Genomic DNA, 14,307 nt, shown 5'->3' with positions numbered 1-14,307 from the left:
ATGATACGTTCCGACCCAGGAATGTGCTGTGTGACAGTGGGAGAAGTACAGGGAAAGAGGAGTACATGTGTATTGTGGAACATGTGATCAATGCTGTGAAATACTTGGATGTGCTGCAAAATGAATATGGTAAAATTGTCCTTTTGAAAGTTGAAATGGACTGTGACTCAATTAATGTGAAAACGTTTGCAGGCAGCCTTCAGTGGCACAGAAGGGATCCAGATGATGCTGGACCTGAAGTTACAGGTATGCTGACTAATGGACATTGTTTTCATGTGATGGGAGGCCAGGGCACAGATGCCCCAGTGTCCTCGGCCATGACTACGGCCCTGGCCCTCCCTCACACACATATACTGTCTTAGGGTTTAGAGATGATTTAGGTATGGTACGCTGGAGGATGGTACTTCTTATTAGAGAAGGTTCTTGAAGTTGGATGCGCCAGTATATTAGGAGCCCTTGATGGGAGAATACTGAATGGGGGTATTGTGGGAACAACCTCTGGATCTCAGTGTACTTCTTTGGAGTGATTTATGTGGAAAAGCTTTCGTTATGATTATACCTGTAATGGAGGCTTTGGTTGACACTACTTTGAGGGGGTGGGAGCTGGATGTGGCTCGCAACCCTCTCAGTGCTAAATGTGGCTCATGATCCTCTCTCTAAGCTGAATGTGGCTCTCAAGGACAGAAAGGTTGGGGACCACTGCTCTAGCCCATAGCAGTCTATTACCTCAGAGAGCACGGCCCCCATCTGAAGATGCAAACCTCGAACAACTTGAGTAAAATACCTGCATCTTAAAGGGATGGAATTAATGGCGATTATGGGTATGGGTCTGGAGAGAGTATGTGGATTGAGTGGATGAATCTAGCATTGATCAAGTTAAACCCTTGCCCACTGTCCAGAAATGCAGACACGTCTACCTTAATCTCACCCAGAAATTCAGCTGGCAGAAAAAATTGTGTCCTACCCACGAAGGTGATGAGCACAACCGGGTTGCTAACCTCCCCAAAACCCGGGCCACTAGGTTTTCCGGCGGCTGTTTTACTGTGAGGTGGAGAAGAGCACGTGCCAACGAAATGGCCCTTATTACCACAGTAAAAACACAGTCACCCTTTTCGATGAACAACAGACAGTTTTCCAGAGTGAGTTGCAGCACCCACCTACATCGGTTCCTCAGATGAATCAGCTCCGATCTTCCATGGCCATGGACCTCCCGCATACAGGGGTGTCTCCCTATATCTCTGGCGAAGACAGCGATCAACCCAGAACGTCAAAGAAATGGCTGCCTCAAGGGAGACTGGCGTCTCATACAGGGCTAAAGCATCCTTTGACCTTACTTGTAAGACCCTCACAGAACAGGCTATGGAGTGCGGGGTAATTCCAGTTAGTGTCCGTGGCCCACCTCAGAAACTCAGAGCAATACTACTCCGCCTGCCGCTCTTCTTGCCAAAGATATACAGTAGCTGTATGTTGATATGTATCTTACCTGGCACTGTGATCGGTTTTTCTTCATAGCTTTATCATCCCTGACACTGTGACCGATTTAGAACCAGTCGCTCATAGAATCTCTCTCATTCCAGGGTGATCTGATGGTGTAGTGCATGCGCATCCCCTCGCTTCTCCACCACTTCCTATGACGCTCATACACTGACACGCAGCCTGGCGTCTTGCGTGTCATTGAACGTTGGCAGGAAGTGAGCATAGAGGAGGTGGGCGGGTGCACTATGCACCGATCATACTAATGGACCCCACCTTCTTTACCTTTTCTATTTTATGATTGGCCATTTGATATATAAAAACACGGACACCCCCCCATCTAGACATGCCCCCGGAAGAAGCTGGCGGCGAAACGCACGTCGGGGTGAGGGGACACCAGGAGACACAGTGCCACAGGTAGATATTTATCAAGCTCCTTCCTTGCATTTTCTATTTGTTCCATTGATATTTATTAATGGATTCGGATGCTTTACATAGCAATAGGGCCTATTCATTGCAAGACTTGTTAGCACTACTAGGGCTTTGTTTACATATTCAGGTATGCATAATTTATGCAGTACACACCAGGGGATCTATCATTGTTTTAGCTTGTCCATTTTAGCTACCTTGCTAGGGGATTATTCTAAGTAGGATCCCTATATTGCCTTTTACATGGGATGTATTATGCTGCATATGATTACATTTATATGATATTATAGCCTATTTATTTTACCTCGGTGTCCCCTGTCATGGCTATCTTGCTTTTGTCTATACTGTTTTTAGATGTTTTTTCAATAAAATATATACTTTTTTAATTCTATTATCATTGTGGGATCTCTTCTTGTGCCCCTTATATGGTTATGGGGGACTAGTTGTATATAATGCAGTGTGGACTCAGCCAAGGAGACGCGATCGAGATTGTCATATATGAGGCCCAGCACAAGAAAAAATTGCTCCACAGTCTGAAGCAACTGGGAGTCAGAAAGGAGAAAAAACGCCCATGCTTGGGAGTCTCCCTGAAGGAGCGAGATAACTATCTCCACACGTTGCTCCTCTGTACCTGAGGAAACAGAACGTAGCCTAAAGTACAGTTTACAGGCCTCTCTGAAAACATTAAACTTGTCATGCCCTCAGAGAACCTGTCAGGCAAAGCGATCTTGGGCTCCACTACGGTTTGCCTGGGAGACATGATTCCTACACCAGATGTATTAGGGGGCTGCAAAACAACAGTGTGTAGATCTGCTACCTCCAGACTAAGCTGCTGCAGTTGCCCTGTCAGAGTAGTAATAGGATTGATAATGGATCCAAAAAATGATTACAGTCACAGCTAATGTCACGATTCAGCTGTCGGGTGACCCGGTACAAGGGGCTCCTTCCCTGTCTCTAACACTAGGGGGCGCCCTAGCTCACCTTATTCCTCGGGATACTTCTGAATGTGAAGATGCTGGGGCCTCCACCCTTGCCTTATCTCCTCAATCAGCCCTCCGTCTGTTCTCTTCCCCCACACAGGGAAGAGGGGTGCTGCCATGCACCACAATACACCAACAAGACAAACAAGACAACACGAACAAGGGCAACTGAAAATACCAGGCATACAAATATTCACTCACATACAACAGATAAATGCCCCGAGGAGTGGAGGATGGGGAAAAACCAAAGTATGAAGAGGAAAGGGAATTAGCACACTTACAAACCCATGCAACAGTCACAGATAACTCCTTCAAACTTCTCATATAAACAACACTCCTCCAAGCCATGCAGCATAAGCTAGCTCTCACATGGGTTTCAATCAGGACACAGATTACAAAGGGGATAGGGGTGGTTAACTGAGCTCAGCTGAAAGCTCAGACTCCCAGAGCTCCCAACATGGCCAATTAACCCCTGTTCTGTCAAATTAAATTAACACCATTTAAAAAGAAGGTGAAGTGCTTCTTTTCAGTGCAGGAGTAGGAGCAATCAGACGCTGCGGTCTTCTGGCTCCTCTCTGTAGCAGTAACCCCATGACATGATGGTTATGTATGTGATATGGGGCTCAATGTTAACTGTTGATGTGTGATTAGTGAGGACGTGGTGCAGAAGTGGAGTTTTTCCCAGAATGGGCGGTAGGAATGTGAAAGCTTCGAGGGGTGGAGGCGGAGTTATAATGGAGCCTGGGAAGAGTCTCAAGGGTGCCGGAAAATTTTGCCAGTCTTGGGCCCTGAAATTCACGGTGGCACCCTGGCATGCAGGAGAATAGTTACTATATGAATGTGTTCTAGGAATGCCCAGGGGGGCATTTCACTCATATTGACACTGAGGCCAAATAGATAATAATAATCTCTATAGGATTCACTGCTGACTAAAAACACATGCAAAAAAAAGCTACAAAAAAAAATCAGCAAACGTAGCAAATCTGCAATCATTTTTAGACATGCATTTTTATAGCATTTTATACTGACTTCATTGAAGTCAATGGGTGAAAAAAAGCTGAGAGAATTGACATGCTGCAGATTTTAATCTGCTCCAAATCTGCAAGTCAGAAATATTCAGCGTGAGCATAAGACTTCAGGATTTTCATTCACTTTTCCAGGTGTACAACTAATAGTAAATAAGAAAAAACTTGATGTGAATAGGGCATAAGATAAAATCAGAAGTGGAACTAATTACAGTGTCAAAATTTTCTATGGATCGTTAGCTCTGGTGAAAAGACCTGGGAACGGGCTGGGACAAGAGGAATAATTGTACAGATATTTATTTGTATTAGATTTGTGTGAAATTGGCCAATGAGAAAACAACAAAAAAAATGGTGAATATATTTACTCTAAAGGTACTGTCACACTAAACGATATCGCTAGCAATATCGCTATAACTTGTGACGTTATAGCGATATTGCTAGCGATATTGCTGTGTCTGATACTTACCTACGACCCGCTCCCCCGCTGATTATCACTGATCGCGTGAGAACGTTCAGGACTGTTTCTCGTCGTCAGCTTCCTGCGGCACTTCCTGCTGTGACGACGAGCGACGCGTGGAGCCGGGCGGGAGGATGCAGGATCGCCTAGTGTGACAGGTAAGTAGCGACCCCCGTCCCCTGCGATGTCGCTGGTGAGATCTGCCTGTGTGGCAGCTCACTAGCGACCACTTAGCGATGTACCAGCGATCCTGACCGCATCATATCGCTGGTTGGGATCGCTGGTACATTGCTAAGTGTGACAGTACCTTAATTCATTTATTTTTCACACAAATAAAATTAAAATTTAGCTGTTGTAGTTTTCAAATATAAAATATCACTTTAAAACATTCTATCTTACATTCTCACAATCTTCAGTGTCATATTTAATGTAATAAATATTGTATTCTCGTCAAGTTCAGTATGTGGACTGTATAATTCAAGCTTTCTAGGCTAGCTATAATTTTATAGATACCGTACCTCCAGCTCCACAACTAAACCAGGCTGACAAAGCTGTGTCTCAAAACTCAAAGAATGAAGTTCTTCAGTGACAATAAGTGGTCCCTAAAAAGGAAAGAAAAGAAGCATTAGGCTAGCATGGCAGCTCACCCCATTCACTTGCTAATACAGTACACCAGAAGAAAAACATTGTAAGGCATCGATGCTTATAATATAGAAAACAGGACTTATTGACCTAACAGTGGATCCGAGGGGTCTTTGACTGCTCAGTAAACAATGCTTTCTCTATTTGTAAAGGCCCCGTCACACAGTGATATCGCCAGCGAGATCACTGATTTTATGATGCCACAGCGATTTTGCCAGTGATATCGCTGTGTGACATGGATCAGCAACCGGCCCCCCTGCCGGGTATCGCTGATCGTACAGGATCGTCCTGGGCCATTTTTTAATCGTTGGTCTCCCACTGGCCAGCGAGCATCGCTGCGCGTGGCAGCGAGAGACCAGCGATCAGCAACGCTGCACGCTGGTTACCAATGTAAACTGCGAGTATCTATGAGCGATGCATGCTGGCCAGTGGGAGACCAACGATTAAATAACGGAGGAAGGCACCTCTGCTAAAAAAAAGTCTTCAAAATTTTATTTCACATTCAAAATGAATAAAATCTCCACATGTTAGCAAAGAACATGCTGACGCGTTTCTGGCAGTGCCCTTAGTCATAGAGTACATGGGTGATAAAGTGGAATGAAACTTAAAAAGAAAAAAGCACATGTGTGACAAATAATCAATGATGCAAAACATACAACATCGGGAGGGTAACTGCGTATAGGGAATATATGTAGAAATGAACATTCATACCTGTGGGAGAATACCATTCCAAAATTATAATGATATTGTGTAGAATGTATTTCAATAAATAATAAATCTAGTGACTGTCTTATAATTCATTCCCTTAGGCTGTTTAAGTGTTTAATGCAATGATCCCAATAAATAATCTATGTTGCCAGCTACCACCATGTTTAAGAGTTTTATCTGTCTCTATTTCAAAACAAGTTAGATGTGGATAAAACCTGCGCTGCTATGACAAATGACGAATCCAGATATACTGTAGTAGTGACACACTCCGCTGGTTTATTCAACGCGTTTCAAAGCTCATGGCTTCTTCTTCAGGACTTACCACAGAAGGATGTAACAAACAGTGCTGTTGCATTACTTTATACATTCAGAATTCAAATAACGGCGCCAAATAGTCTTCTGACATGTGACACGCAATGTCAAAGTTCAAAACACGTAATACATATAAAAAGGTTATTTTCAACATATGCATGATTAGTTGGTATCATGATTTGAATAAATGAACAATCTGATAAAATTTCAATCATTTTTCAGAGTTTGAAAACGAAAAAATAAAAATTTATACGAAATGACGGGACAAGAACATGTTTGAGGATAAGAACAATCCCCACTATGCCCCCTCAATTGTCTGCGCCACCATTCCAATCGGAGGCACATCCCCTGAAGGATAATAAGATAAACTTTCACCTTTAAATGTATATTTAATGTGAAATAATTCATTAAAAATTACTTTTATTTGAATTATGTAAATAAAAAGAAGGATAAAATAAGAAAAACTTAATAAAATAAAATACCGTATATTCATGGAATTATCGTTTTGAGTTTTCTCTTTAACTTTTTCTAATTAAAATTAGAAACAATCCTGGGGATAAGACCCTATTTGCTCTTTTTTGTGTCCTATTATTTTCTACTATGCCAAAATAAGCTGAAGATATCCAATTTCCCCTCATGCTGTTCGAAAAAATGTCTGACGATCCTGAATACGTAATATTGTTGTTATTTATATTGTAAATGTCTTCCGAAATTCTTTTCTCAATTTGCAGCTAGTGCAGCCTTTATATTTAATTCCACTAACAGTGCCTTCAATCCAATATACCACATGGCATGTTTCACAATTAATGAAGGAATTAATATTATGGCAGTCATCTATTTTTACAGGGTTTTTTTAGCATACTAACACATGCTGCATTTTTGGAAAAAACATTTATGAAATTCCTAAACTGTTAAAGGGAATCTGTCACGTACTTTTAACCCTATCAGATGCGGCCACCGCCATCAGGGGCTTATCTACAGCATTCTGTAATGCTGTAGATAAGCCCCCGATTGTAACCTGAAAGATAAGAAAAACAAGTGGTGTAAACACCCCATCTTGAAAATCCAATAATTGTCCCTATTGATAAGTTGTCTGTACCTGTCATTTACGGTGTCAAAGATGTGGTCAATGATTGTCACCTTTAAGTGTTTATTATCTTTCTGATGTTCAGTTAGGAAGTGTTTTGAAATGCTATGCTGTAGAAACCCATTTTTTGATATTTTGCCTGTGTTTATTGAGGCGTACATATATGGCCTGAATCGTGTGACCCACTTATTGCGGGCTGCATCTGCATTCCAAAACATATATAACGTAGGAGTATTGAAAATTCAGCCTGAATTTCATCTGAAATGTTTCTCCTGTTGTCCTAGAGGAAAAAGTTGTAGCCCTGTTGACTAGTTCGCCGCAACACAGACACTTAGGTGCTCCACATTTGAAACACCCAGTAGTACTCATGCCCGTAGATGTCATTTGTCTGGTTTGTAGGGAAGTTAGGCTAGGTGCAACCAAGGTTTTTAGGGAGCAATTTTTTCTATAGATGATGTTAGGTTTTCCTGGGAGGTGTTTTTCTCGAACTGGATCAGTTTTGTCAGTGTTCTGGTTGATTCATTATAAGTTGTAATCAGACTATGTTCAGCTCTGTTGGTGTTGACATTCCTTCCTGATTTATGGCATCCATTTTTTCCAGACAAGACTTCTGGGTTTCCCTTTTAACTATATTAAAGGCATCCTCCAAAAGCTTCTTAGGGTATCCTTTATTCTTAAACCTCTCTCTAAGGATTTTAGATTCCTTAAGAAAATCGGATTCCAGGCTACAATTTTTCCTGATGCGCCAGTACTGTCCGTATAGCACATTTAGGATTCAACTTGGTAAGTGCCCACTTTGAGGTGAGGTAACTATTCACGTTGACAGTTTTGAAGTGGGTCGAGGTGTGCACGATTCCACCCTCACCTCTTTGAATATAAAGATCTAAGAATTGTACACCCACCTCTGATATAGTAGAGGTAAAAATGAGTCCAACGCGTGTTCAAGTTCAAATTATCAATGAAAAGAGATAACTCTTCAGTGGTCCTGATTAAAAGCAGATTATCAATAAAGCACCTATAAAAAAATAATATGTCCTGCGGTGAGGGGACATTTGTCTATAAACAGTGATTCAAAGCGACCCATAAACAGGTTGGCATAACTGGGCGCGAAACGCGTCCCTATTGCACAACCTTTGATTTGTTTATAGGCCACACTTTCAAACGTCAAAACATTGTTTTTTAATATAAAATCAAACCCATCAAGGAGGAATTTTTTCTGTTCAGTTAATATAATCGGGTCTTGAGGCAAATAATAATTAACAGATTCAGACATGGGGAATATTTGAATAAAGAGAGCCTACATCTAAGGTACAGAACAAGTATTGGTTTTGGAGGGGCACTTCTTTTAACCCCTTCCCGACCAGTGACACAGCGTATGCGTCATGAAAGTCGGTGCCAATCCGACCAATGACGCATATGCTGTGTCATGACTTTAAAGGCCCCCTGTGGGTTGGGTGACCGGGGTCAATGAAAGGTCACCCGACCAGCAGATACAGGGGGCTTTGTACTTCACCACAGGGGGCGTGGCTTCACCCCCCCCCCCAAATTGATGAAATATTACAAACCAGCCATGGCCGATGCTGCAGTAGCATCAGACATGGCTGGAGACTGTTATCTGACCCCTCCGTACACTGGCTGGAGGGGGCGATCGGTCACTGTTGGGGGCACATCGCCGCTGTCATCATCTGTTCCCCCTGCCTTTCCTCCGCTCCCCCCAGCTTCCGATCACCCCCCCCCCGGTATCTGCCTAGTGCTGCTATCGCTCCTGGTGTCCCGCGGTCCCGGATCATGGGTGCTACCATCTTGGAAAATGGCGGGCGCATGCGCAGTGCGCCCGCCACTGCAGATTCCATTCATTCATTTTGATCACTGTGATAAACTCTCACAGTGATCAAAATGAAATAAAAAGTAAATAAACCCCCCCTCTATCATCCCCATAGGTAGGCACAAATAATAAAATAAAGAAAATATTTGAATTTTTCCATTAGGGTTAGGGCTAGGGTTAGGGCTAGGGTTAGGGCAAGGGTTAGGGCTAGGGTTAGGGCTAGGGTTAGGGCTAGGTTCAGAATTAGGGTTAGGGTGGAATTAGGGTTGAAATTAGGGTTAGGGTTGAAATTAGGGTTAGGGTGGAATTAAGGTTAGGGTTAGAATTAGGGTTAGGGTTGGAATTACGGTTAGGCTTGTGGTTAGGGTTATGGTTAGGGTTGGGATTAGGGTTAGGGGTGTGTTGGAGTTAGGGGTGTGTTGAGGTTAGGGTTGGAGTTAGAATTGAGGGGTTTCCACTGTTAGACACATCAGGGGGTCTCCAAACACGACATGGTGCCACAATCGATTCCAGCCAATTTTGCATTCAAAAAGTCAAACGATGCTCCCTCCCTTCCAAGCCCCGCCGTGTGCCCAAACAGTGGTTTACCCCAACATATGGGGTATCAGCGTACTCAGGACAAATTGCACAACAACTTTGAGGGTCTAATTTCTCCTGTTACCCTTGGGAAAATAAAAATTGGGGGCTAAAAAATTATTATGGCGGAAAAAAAATGATTTTTATTTTCACTGCTCTGCGTTATAAACTTCTGTGAAGCACTTGGGGGTTCAAAGTGCTCACCAGACATCTAGATAAGTTCCTTGGGGGGTCTAGTTTCCAAAATGGGGTCAATTGTGGGGGGTTTCTACTGTTTAGGCACATCAGGGGCTCTGCAAACGTGACGACCGCAGACCATTCCATCAAAGTCTGCATTTCCAAATGTCACTACTTTCATTCTGAGCCCAGACGTGTGCCCAAACAATGGTTCCCCCGCACATATGGGGTACCAGCGTACTCAGGACAAACTGGACAACAACTTTTGCGGTCCAATTTATCCTGTTACCCTTGTGGAAAAAAAATTGCGGGCTAAAAATCATTTCTCCTGTTACCCTTGGGAAAATAAAAAATTGGGGGCTAAAAAATTATTTTTACGGAAAAAAAAAAGATTTTTTATTTTCACGGCTCTGCGTTATAAACTTCTGTGAAACACTTGGGGGTTCAAGGTGCTCACCATACATCTAGATAAGTTCCTTGGGGGGTCTAGTTTCCAAAATTGGGTCACTTGTGGGGGGTTTCCACAGTTTAGGTACATCAGGGGCTCTGCAAATGTAACATGATGCACGCAGACGATTCCAGCAAATTCAGCATTTCAAAATATCACTACTTCCCTTCCGAGCCCCAACGTGTGCCAAAACAGTGGTTTCACCCCCATATGGGATACCAGCATACTCAGGACAAACTGGACAACAACTTTAGGGGTCCAATTTATCCTGTTACCCTTGTGAAAATAAAAAATTGCGGACTAAAAAATATTTTTTTGAGGAAAAAAAAATGTTTTATTTTCACGGCTCTGCGTTCTAAAATTCTGTGAAGCACCTGGGGGTTCAAAGTGCTCACTACGCATCTAGATAAGTTCCTTACGGGGTCTAGTTTCCAAAATGGGGTCATCTGTGTGGGAGATCCAAAGTTTAGGCACACAGGGGCTCTCCAAACATGACATGGTGTCCGCTAACGATTGGAGCTAATTTTCCTTTCAAAAAGTCAAATGGCGCTCCTTCCCTTCTGAGCCCTGCCATGCGCCCAAACAGTGGTCCCCCCCCCACATATGGGGTACCAGCGTACTCAGGACAAACTGGACAACAACTTTTGTGGTCCAATTTTTTATGATAACCATGTGAAAATAAAAAATAGCTTGCCAAAAAATCATTTTTGAGGGAAAAAAAATGTTTTTTTTATTTTCACTGCTCTGCATTATAAACTTTTGTGAAGCACTTGGAGGTTCAAAGTGCTCAATACACATCTAGTTCCTTAAGGGGTCTAGTTTCCAAAATGGGGTCACTTGTGGGGGTTTTTCACTGTTTAGGCACACAGGGGCTCTCCAAACGCGACATGGTGTCCGATAACTATTAGAGCTAATTTTCCATTCAAAAAGTCAAATGGCGCTCCTTCCTTTCCGGACCCTGCTGTGCGCCCACCACATATGAGGCATCGGTGTACTCAGGAGAAATTTCCCCACAAATTTTAGGATCCATTTTATCCTGTTGCCCATGTAAAAATGAAAAAACTGAGGCTAAAAGAAAATTTTTGTGAAAAAAAAGTACTTTTTTTACGGATCAATTTGTGAAGCACCTGGGGATTCAAAGTGATCACTATGCATCTAGATAAGTTCCTTGGGGGGTCTAGTTTCCAAAATGGGGTCACTTGTAGGGGAGCACCAATGTTTAGGAACACAGGGGCTCTTCAAATGACATGGCAACCGCTAAATATTCCAGCATATTTTCCATTCAAAAAGTCAAATGGCGCTCCTTCCCTTCTGAGCCCTGCCGTGCACCCAAACAGTGGTTTATGACCACATATGAGGTATCGGTGTACTCAGGAGAAATTGCCCAACAAATTTTAGGATCCATTTTATCCTGTTACCCATGCAAAAATGAAAAAATTGATGATAAAAGAAAATTTTTGTTGGAAAAATTAAAATGTCCATTTTTTCCTTCCACGTTGCTTTAGTTCCTGTGAAGCACCTGAAGAGTTAATAATCTTCTTGAATGTAGTTTTGAGTAGCTTGAGGGGTGCAGTTTTTAGAATGGTGTCACTTTTGGGTATTTTCTGCTATATAAACCCCTTAAAGTGACTTCAAATGTGATGTGGTCCCTAAAAAAATGGTTTTGTAAATTTTGCTGTAAAAATGAGAAGTCACTGGTCAACTTTTAACCCTTATAACTTTCTAACAAAAAAAAATTTTGTTTCCAAAATTGTGCTGATATAAAGTAGACATGTGGGAAATGTTATGTATTAACTATTTTGTGTCACATAACTCTCTGGTTTAACAGAATAAAAATTCAAAATTTGAAAATTGCGACCATTTTCAAAATTTTTGCCAAATTTCTGATTTTTTCATGAATAAACGCAAAAAACATTGACCTAAATTTACCACTAACATGAAGCCCAATATGTCATGAAAAAACAGTCTCAGAATCGTTAGGATGCGTTGAAGCGTTCTAGAGTTATTACCTCATAAAGGGACACTGCTCAGAATTGCAAAAAATGGCCTGGTCGTTAAGGTCAAAATAGGCTTGGTCGTGAAGGGGTTAACAACTTAATTAGATGTGTAGAATCTCTAAAGTAAGAATTCAAGATTAGGTTCAAGGTTTGCCGTGATTGAACTAATCCCAGAAATAATTGGGCGACCAGGGGGGTTATCAATGTCCTTATGGATTTTCGAAAAAGTTCATTTTATGATATAACCATTCACATTTTTCTTTTTAAATGGAGTTCTATAAGAATAACAGGGAAACTCAGACACATACTCATTAATGAAGCATTGGGCAATAAAGAGGGAACTTCCCCTAACAAACCCACCATGAGAACACTTGGACACCTAAACACTGAGGACAGGAAACATACAGTATGCTTGAACTTTTTCTTGTCTACGAATCCATGTGTAAAATTGAAATTGTTAACCATATAGATCATGTTTCTCCAACAGTACATACATGAGGGGATTATCCCCAGGGGATTGCGCCTCAATCAAAAATCCTCTTTTCCCCAAGATTTTTACTCAAGAATGGGACCAACATATATTCAATTGCTCCCTTGGTATGATGAAATTATTGATTTCAAAAAGTAAATCTCTAGCCATGAATGCACTAGATGAAATGAAGGCACTCAGGGAATCTTTAGATTTATATTCCCTGCTTGTGGACTACCCTGAAGCAGGTAGCAACTTGAAATTAAAGTTAATTAAATTGGAAGATGATACCATCAAACGGAAAGCCTCTAAACTAGGCAGGGATAGGAACGAAACTAAAGTCAATCTTGGGGAAAAACTATCCCTATAGGAATCAACTAAAGAAACAAGGGACACGTTAACCTTCCCCAGCGGTATCAGTGGAAAATTTAACATTTCTAGTATTCAAAATCTAACAAACACTAGCATTAGGGCACCTGTTTCCTTGAATAAGAAACAAAGGAAGATTTATGACGATCACAAGAAATCCCTAAACAATATTAATAAACCTATAACTTCTAGGGCACAGCCAAATGTAACTGAAGTTGAAAGTATCGAGATGGTAACCCAGATCGATTTGACTAACTGGTTGAAGCTGGTTCCACTCGACAATAATCAGGAATTTGATGTTGTGCGTAATCACGGTTCTTCAAGCCCAATACCAATAGACTTTGGTCTGAATAATATTAGCATACCATTGACCAACTCAGATAATGCTGTAATGAATTTGTCTATCCTGACAATCCATCCAAGTCCCTCGCCCCAGGATGACCAAACCCAACAATTAGAACAATCCATTGATAATACACTTAACAGAATTGAAACACTGAATAGCTCACCACGCCCTCAGAGAAAGGTCACCTCTTCTGAGGAACTTTTAACTTTAGCCGTGGAACAGGTGCATAGCATCGTTAAACCTTCCACTGAAGGGAAAAAAAATACTAGGCTACGGGAAACTAAAATCCCACAGTTTTTTCAAATGGCTCCAGGCAGACACTCAAAAATAAAAACAAGTCTAGGGGGTGTAGGGTAAGTGGGAGAAATAAGCACAGACCTACAAGCACCTTCAGATCCATCCATGAAGAAGACAAAATTGATGTAACTATCATAGCTACAACATCTTGTACACCAGAAATATCTTTGAAGGGTCACAATAGTGTTGAAAAAGACCCCAAAACTCTTGGTATTTTTAATATATCCAACCATGTATTATCAAAGGGGGAAATTTATCATGGTTTATTTGTCATAGTTTATCCTTCTGCCCAATAGCACCCTTTAATACATTTGCTCTCTATCTTGACCTTAATAATTTTTTCCGTAAAATAACACTTAAGCGACATTTCCTCATTGAGGAGAAAAAGAAGTCTGTACCGAATGAGACACCGTCAAATAATGATTGCACACAATCCCTTGAATCAGACAATCCATTTGTTCATGTTCCTGTCAAAAATGTTTCCAATTTTTGCTCGGTTCAACATAAAGGGACACATGTTGAAACCTTTCAGCAGCTAATTTTGAAAGACCTTAGCTCTTTCACCCAAGATAAAAAGCGTGATAACTTGACTAAAGCTAAGCATAACTACACTACACAAATAATGACATCACTATGAAGGGGCAGACAAAGGGGGGTATTGTTATCATGAACAGTGGTTGCTACATACGT

At 41.6% G+C, this 14,307-nt stretch overlaps 1 protein-coding gene across 4 annotated transcripts in view; it reads right to left on the bottom strand.

Annotated features, from left to right (window-relative positions):
• STAT1 (signal transducer and activator of transcription 1) overlaps positions 1-14,307 on the bottom strand; it is a 630,302-nt gene that overhangs the window by 299,379 nt on the left and 316,616 nt on the right. For all 4 annotated transcript variants that reach the window (XM_073558164.1, XM_073558167.1, XM_073558166.1 and 1 more), the window contains exon 15: positions 4,883-4,966. In XM_073558164.1, coding sequence (XP_073414265.1) covers positions 4,883-4,966 — 84 coding nt within the window. The remainder of the gene's footprint in view (positions 1-4,882; positions 4,967-14,307) is intronic.

The sequence above is a fragment of the Dendrobates tinctorius genome, unplaced genomic scaffold (genome assembly GCF_039654945.1).
Source record: "Dendrobates tinctorius isolate UK_male_01 unplaced genomic scaffold, ASM3965494v1 ptg000254l, whole genome shotgun sequence".
NCBI classification, from domain to species: Eukaryota; Metazoa; Chordata; class Amphibia; order Anura; family Dendrobatidae; genus Dendrobates; species Dendrobates tinctorius.
The sequence above is the reverse complement of the archived record's forward strand: the minus strand, read 5'-3'. Positions and strand labels throughout refer to the sequence as shown.